The sequence below is a fragment of the Leptopilina boulardi genome, unplaced genomic scaffold, assembly GCF_019393585.1.
Source record: "Leptopilina boulardi isolate dan_hultmark-lab unplaced genomic scaffold, ZJU_Lbou_2.1 LbouV2_216, whole genome shotgun sequence".
NCBI lineage: Eukaryota > Metazoa > Arthropoda > Insecta > Hymenoptera > Figitidae > Leptopilina > Leptopilina boulardi.
Genome location: NW_026137770.1, coordinates 543,217 through 551,624, shown reverse-complemented (window position 1 = coordinate 551,624; position 8,408 = coordinate 543,217). Strand labels below are relative to the sequence as shown.

At 29.4% G+C, this 8,408-nt stretch overlaps 1 protein-coding gene across 1 annotated transcript; it reads right to left on the bottom strand.

Annotated features, from left to right (window-relative positions):
• Nucleotides 1-2,274: 2,274 nt before the first annotated feature.
• Nucleotides 2,275-7,016, bottom strand: LOC127279509 (uncharacterized). Its single transcript, XM_051301906.1, has 3 exons — nt 6,953-7,016; nt 3,632-4,803; nt 2,275-2,313 (listed from the first exon to the last, which is right to left on the bottom strand). The coding sequence occupies exons 1-3, from the start codon at nt 7,014-7,016 to the stop codon at nt 2,275-2,277; spliced, it is 1,275 nt and encodes a 424-aa protein (XP_051157863.1).
• Nucleotides 7,017-8,408: the final 1,392 nt, after the last annotated feature.

Here is an 8,408-nt window from a genome sequence, read left to right as displayed (position 1 = left end):
CTTGATGGAAATTACTAGAGTCGGTAGATGTCGCCTCAATTACTACGGCTCGACCAATAATTGAGATAGTAATCAGATTATACTTTGAACGTAGTAATCTAAAGTCCGTTACGATTAAATTTCTCACACAACACACCAACACATCCTTTCTGGCAATTCTCCAGGGTTTGCGTATACAGCTCCAACGAAAGTCGCGAGGTCGTTTATACCTTCGGGAATGTAATTTTCCGTTTGACGTTCGAGTATAGATGAATTTACAGAGTGAATCTCTAATAGTGCACTGAACCTTCCTGCTCTCTGGGCAGTATTAACCATTTTGTTAATCCATTTCTCGATAGATGGCACACGGGGATTTTCCATTTAGAATTTCACTAACTCTCAATCCAAAAAGAAAACGAGGACAAAATTTTTCTTTTTTTTTTTTGGAAAAAAATCACTTTTTATGGATCTCACATAAATTATTCAAACTGTGACAAAACCTCTTATTAGCAAATTTCATTTTTATTACTTAATTTTTTCCCCTTTTTATTTAATGAAAAATTATTTAATAAAGAAGAAAGAAAAGAAGACAATTGAAAAAAGGAAAGGAAAAATTTAAAATTTAAATTCTAAAAAATTCATTATTTTTTAATTCATTAATTTTTCAAGAATATAATAATTTAAGAGCTTTAGAAATTGAAACATTTAACGTGCAGACAATATATATTAAAAGGCGTTTCTGTCGAGGGATTATTACTCGGAATATTTGACATTATTAGTATTACTCCACACATACGTGATATTTCCAGTGAAACGCGAATCACCTGAGACTTCCCATTGAGGCTTGCAGATTACCATAGTAATTCTATCACAGTTTCTATATTCTCTCTCGCTCTCGCCTATATTCTGGAATATCGCCGTCAGGGATTTCGGTTTCACGAATCTTATTGTTGAAATTATATAACGTATCACATTCTCTAGCATTCTGCAAGTTATATTAAATGAATTAGCTAAAACACGACCCAGTTTCAATATATGACTTGTATGTGGGTCATTTTCATTGAACGAGTAAATTCGAGTGTACTATAATTATATTTAATGAAAAAAAAGTGTTTATGTTTCCAATAATGATGTTACAAATTAAAGAATGGTATGTCTACTCATTTCCATTTTCAGAAATTGCAAATATTTAGTTCAAAAGATGTGAGAGTTGATTAAAGTTTGAAATGTAACGTCCCCTGGCTGTCTTCAAGTGCTTTATGGAACTTTTGACGTGTTATTAGTAGTAATACATGTTTTATCGATAATTTTCAATTACAACAACTTTTTCTATACATTCAAACGAAAATAAAAATACATTGAAAAAAGTAAAATATTCATGAATAAATTATTTATCTTTCTATTAACGATGACTCACACTTTTGATGTCCCAAGGGACTCCAATAATAATAATTTCGTAAAAGAAATTATTAACAAAAAAAAAATTTTTTATGTTACGTATGAAGTATTTTTATCCAGCTTTAAGTTAGTAATAATTAATTTTCTTATAAACAATCATATTTTGAAATAAAATACAATTAATGGAAAAACCTATTGTACCTTTTCTGATGTAACTCGCCTGGTTATAAATTGTTTCTAATATCCCATAATAGTAAATATTTTTATATTGTATACGTTGAATTATCAAAAATTATATGATGTAACGTCCCCTGTTCGCAAAATTTAAAAAAAAAGACTGCGCACAACGTGGTGCACATAAACTTTCAACTAAACCTTTAAATTTGACAAATGTCAAATCTTTTATTTATTGAAAATAAATCAGATATGTGAATGGAGGTAAGAATTTTTAATGGAAATATTTAACCAAGTAGTTAAAAAATTAAAATTAGCATTAATTTAGTATTATTTTTAAAATATTGAAAAATATGTAAGGTTAAGAAAAACAAATAATTTAACCAAACCAAACACAGCTGACGAAAGACAGAATGATGAAATTTTTTTATTATTAGTTCAAATATAAATTAATTTATTTCCAAATACGGTCAACTTTTTTCACACTTTTAAGCACGTAACTATCTAAAATTTATGACAAATATAAAATATTTATAAAAATTTTAATACTATAGTATAAGTAAATTTCTCAGTTGAATTAAAAAAATTTTAATTGCAATTTCTCATTACTATTAAGTAGTCACGCTCGGCCAGTTAATATGTTACCTAATTAAACTCTAAATAACATGTATCAAAAAAGAAAATTCAAAAAATTCAATTATTTTTAATGCCGACGTTTCATGTTCACTGAAAATGACCCATGTACGGATAACCAATTTCCAACTGAAATATTATCATTGATGTAAATAATATATTTACTCTAATTTAATATATAACGAACATATTTTTAAATTACAGTAAAAAATAATAAAATGTGGAAAAAAATTAATAAAAAGACTAGTAGAAATGTTACGTCTCAAATAGAGAAATAACAAACAATATAATAATTTATATTTATTTATGTCCTCTCAGTGATTTAGTGAATTTTTCCTGTTTCATTTACAGAACAGAAGGCTGTGTGCTAAGGGTACAAGGAAGAAAGATAATATTGATTTTTAATGACAAAGTGAAAAGTTTATTTAGACAAACATTTAGAGTTATAAAATTGATCTTTGAGAGACAGTATCCTGAAGCAACCATTCTCAGAAATAAAGGAAGTCATTTCACTGCAACAAGGAATGTAAAGGTTACTATAAATTTTTAAAAGGAGTTAGAAAGGATTTAGATAAAAATTATTACGACTTACCTTAAAAATTTAGATGTAAGATGTAGTGCTGCATTCGATCGAGACGATACGAGGATCGATCGAAAATTATTGTATTCTCTATTTTTTTATTCAAGACTATAATATCGGTTCGGTTTATTCGATCGAGATTCTCGAAATACGATCAAGATTAACGAGATTCTCGATTAAAAATCAAATTTAAATTAAAATACTTGTATAAAAATATGTATAAATTATAAAGAATTAAGTTATCAATTTTCCACCAGATTTGAATGGAAATAGGGAATTTTTTATATTTGCATTATCATAAGAAATTGTTGTATTTCTAGACTTGTATAAATTACAAATTATTGATCTGAACATTTTTTTTATTGTATTCGTTATACAATTTTAGAAATAAAAAAATATAATTTCATTTAGTCCAGTTAAAGAACATTATTTTTAAATCAAATTGACTCCTTTAGTGAAAAATACCAAAAGTTGTTAATACGAAAAATAATTTTTTTTAATAAATCGTTAAAACTGTTTAAATAAAACTGCTATTAAACAGTATTTCTAAGTCTTATAAAATTTCAGAAAATCCTTTGAAAAGAAAAATTAGTTGCACATGAATGTTTATCCAACGTCAATAATCAAAATCCACATAAAACTACATTTTTATGTAACAAATAATTTTTTCTCAGTTCAAGTTTTTTATTACTTTAGATTTTTGAAAACTGAAAATTTTTCATGACTTGTCCAACTATTTAAGCACAAAAGCTTACGACAAGTACTTTTTGCGAGACTGTTTCGGTGTTTTCTAATTGTTAACGATGCACGAGAAAATAATCTTTCGACCGGAACAGAAATCGCTTGTATACTTAATAAGTCTCTTGCCATGCGAGCTAAATTAGGGAACTTATTCTCGTTATGTTTCCACCACTGAAGAATATCTGTGTCTTTGTCTGTTCTTCCCAAATCGAAATAATAATCTATTTCTTTGCGCCAATCTTCTGTTGCTTTATTCTTATTTCGGCATGTTGCATTCTTTGATTTATCGTTTTTCGATGAAAAAAGAGCAGCGGGGTCAATATCGTCATCGTCACTTTCTTCACTGTTTTTAGAAGGCAGTGGAAGTTCAGTTTCGGTTTCCTGTACATAATAATCTTTCTTGTAAATATCCTCGAACTTAAATATAGACCATTTGACCATTTCTCGGCCCCAATCGGTCATATAAAATGTTTCCAATTTAAATCTCGGATCAAGAACCAACACAGCACAGTACACCCAATTAGTTTTTGTGTAATGCTTCATTAGCTTACCCAGAGCACATTGGAGGGCATTTTTAATTTTATTATCCATCAATTCTTGGTCTAATTTTGAGTCTAACGTTTCAATTGACTTTTCTAATTTATCAATAAGCATATTTAAGCCGACAATTACTATAGGTAACGTGACGTACTTATCACCAGAAAGAATTGTGGATAAGGATTTGAAATATCGTAAATATTTGACGACAGCTTTTAAAACATCCCAGTCTGCTTTTTCCAACTGTAAGGCTTGGAGATCTTTATCCGTTTCACAAATTAAAGTTAAAGCCTTATCCATTTTTTTAGCTTTTTCGATCATGTCGTAGGTGGAATTCCATCTGGTTTTCACGTCCACGCTTGGTAACAACATTTTTATACCTACAGTCCCACAGCAACATTCTAATTTTATCCTAAGCTTTTCTGAATATTTTAATTTAAGAAATAAAGTTCTTAATTTCTTCACAGGTGAGCAATTCCATTTATCTGACGTTGATATTTCTATGTAATTAGTTAATTCGTTAGCATTTTCGTCATCATCGAAGTCATCGTCGTCTGGAATGTCTTCGTCATTTTGTAAATTTAGTTCCTTTAATAAATCTTGGGCACTTAGATTTAAGATGTGCGCAACACACTTAAAATGCATGTCTGCTATGGAAGATTTCGATTTTTTCAAAAGTTGACCTAATTCATTGATAAATGTTGTGTTTAAAGCTGTATTATCCAACGTAATTCCTTGAACTTTATCTTCCAGACCATACTCTTTCAAAAAACCGTGGAATAATTGTGCTACGCTTTTTCCAGTGTGGGTACCAGATATCGCTTATGAACTCACAGGAAGGTTGACTGGCCTTGGTGATGACCACAGGTCCGGAGTTCAGTTGACCGTGATAAAAAACCCAAATAATTAAATGCTTCCAGAAAAGGAAGAAGAGATGATTTCCATATATTATGGGAAAATCAGGTCTTTGAATAATAGGATAAGTTCTTTTTAACGTAGAAACTTTTAACACTTGACTTGGAAATTCTTCTAAGTCGAACTTGAGTATGAAATCGGGCAGAGTAACAGTAGTTCTACAAAATTTCGTATGAGAAGATGACGTGCTGGTACCAAAATCTGAACTGATCTCTCCTGGCATATGTGGACCTTTCATACAGGATCTTCACAAAGAAATTAGGACCATCTAATCATTGTAAATTAGGGTAACTTCCCTTTTGAAGTGACAAGAATCGTGGTGATAAAAAAAAATCTTAGGTAGACTCTTTTAGTAGAACAATGTACAAAAAGCGGATATTATTTTCTGAATTCGGAGAAAACGCATGTTTGGCGTAGGAGGAACTTCCCAATCATATAAAAATCTGATCTTATCTAAATTAGATCATAAATGTTTTTCAGCCTCGTGACTGTATTATTGATTTTAAATAAAAACAACATTAAGAAAAAGAGAGCTTTGTTACAAAAATGCAGCTGCAAAATTTAGCAAACGTTACGGAGACGTGACAGAAAGAAGAAAAAAAGAAGAGATGAAAATAAAAACTAAAGAAATATCGAAAAAAATTATATAAAACAGAAATGAAATATGAAGAAGTTAAATGAATTTATTTTTAATAAATTTCACATCCAATTTCAAATGGGAATCACGTCGTAATATAGAAAAGAAATATTTAAGTGGAATTAAAGTGGCAAGTGAGAGAAAAGAAAAAGAGATGATTGATGATAAAAGCGTATTTTAAAATGTAATAATCATTTCTGGTGCAGATTTTATTGACAAAATTATTCCACCATTTAAACTAGAATATTTTATAAGCTTATACGATAAATCCAATAAATCATTTCCTAAGAACTTTTATATATTAAATTAAATGTACAACATGGATTTTATAAAAATTGTATCGTTATATTGCCCATTTATTGTCAATTCTCGAATCAAAATCAAATTGTTTCATAACATGATATTGAAATTTATTCAAGTCCATTGACTTTTATTCACGTACAGCGACTATTATTATACTGGCAACGTTCATGGTGTTTTCGTTTATTCCTATAAAATTTACATGAAATGGTCATACTTTTTTTATCATGTCTTTTCATCTTCTTTGTATAATAAAAACTAAAAAAAAATTGTCATTTCAAATATAGAAATTATCAAATTTATTTGATTTAATTAAAATTTATTCTATTCATGTAAATATTTATTTCCTACTAAAATAGTCAAATGAGAAAATCTTAATAAAATATAAGATAAAAGAGGCGATATAAAATATTGTGTATATAAAGTTTCAAGAAAACAATTAATGTCACACCGCATTGAAAATTCATCTTATTTAAATTTCAGTTACAAAATAATCATGAAAATCTATGAATACTGACCTGGGGATAATAAACAAACTTCTCTTATAGTGAGAAGTTTCTCTAACGAAGATAGAACTTTCATCGTTTCATTCAGGCTTCAACTGATGCAGGAAGAAGGAATTTTCAAGGGACCTCGTTAATCTTTCAATGATAACAAAGCCATAGGAGCAACCTGGGGTTGTTCGAGGTATAGAGCTTCATCCTTTCACGTTAAAATCACGATCTCTCAGCTAAAACTCGGAAACTCTCTTGGACACAATTAATATCACAAAGCTTATTAAGTTGAAAGCTGAAGTTGACATTTTTTAAATCTGTAAATTTAAACATTTTTTAACTTTAAAAAAAATTGTTTTACATTTTACTATTGGTTAAATTAATTAAACATTATGTATGTATAAACGAATTTAAAAAAAATAAATACTGTTATATTTAAAAACAATTTTTATAATAATCGGCTCACGTCGGTCTAACACTTTGCGTATCATCGGCTCATGTCGGAAAAACACTTTCTTGTATCATCGGCTAATGTCGATCAATCAACGTTTCGGAACGATTTACCTTCGGTTATTTCCGTCATGACAGTGCGAGAAAGTAGTGCGACAATGTAACTCTCTATTCTCATTAGTGAATCATTTTCATAAATTAAAATTTACGTTTTCCATGCGTGTGTTATGAAAATTAATTTTTAAATTAATACTATCATACGTAACAAAATTTGAGAAATAATTTCACTTTTTTTAAATATTATAATGATTCACAAAACTCTGTTTTTCACTCTTGTAACAATTCAAATTCATGCCCACGCTGAATCAGTAATACTGAAAGAGATCCAACAGTTTTCAATAGACTTGAATGCTGCGTTCGAGTGTCATTTAAATTCAACACATGATTCGTATGCAATATATACATCGGCTTGGTGAAATGCAGCATCATTAGATCTTTACGTTTGGTTCCACTTTTCAAAATTGGTTTTCAAAATAATACACTAGGAAAGTAATCCTTCTTTTTTGTGTATTTCTAAAAGAATATATCATATTTCACTTTAAAAGAATAAAAATTTCCAATGAATTTGTTTTTAAATTTCTTCTCCTTCTTAAAAATAAGATGATATCGAACTTTAGGAAGATTTTTGGAATTGGAAAAATACAATTTTAGAAAGACAAAAGTATTGTAATTCTTTTTTTTAAACCATTTTTTGTGCCATCTTGAGAATTTCAAGCAGTAAAATTATGGCAGGAAGGCGAAAGGACATTGGGTTAGAAAATCGAAAAGTGAATAGATCAGTAAATGTGATTCGAGTTGCGAGCATATAGCTCTGTTGTCGTTGCGCGCAAGGTTTACATTACCATTTTGGACAACGGCCAAACCCCTCTGATGGTCCGCACACTCGGCAAGTCCCCGATAAAAGATAAGGTCCTCTCACCCTCTTTCGAGGGTATATTTAGAAAGCTCACATGTAGACACATTCTCTTCCTCTTGGTCTCTTCTCTCTTTCCCTCTTCTCCGCACCATCCCCGCCTCTTTCCTCCATCACTGATAAACATCCCGCAATGAACACACCCTCCGAAGTGCCAGCGCTCTTGTGGTCTCACTCACAGATTTGCAAGCTGAAATTTCATTATCAGGATCGCTATTATTTTCACGCGAGATTATCTTATATGTACGCCACCCGATGTCGACGATGCTGAAAACATCATTAAATTTCTGAAAGAGCTTTTTCATTTACAAAGCTTAGAGATTGTATCGCACATTTCATTTTTTAATTCTAAAGCTTTATTGCTAAATTTATATAATAGAACTAGAATAGTAGTGAAGGAAAAATGAGCATTTTTATCTTTTAGAAAAGTTGGAATTTGAATTAGGTAATTTTATGAATTATTTATTTATTTTACCTTTAAAAAATCTAGTACCTTTTATAACGTAATTGTTATTTTATTATTGATTTTATTTTTATTTATTTTATTATTGTCACTTCAATTCAATTTACGTTATCTACACTTTTAATTAATAATAT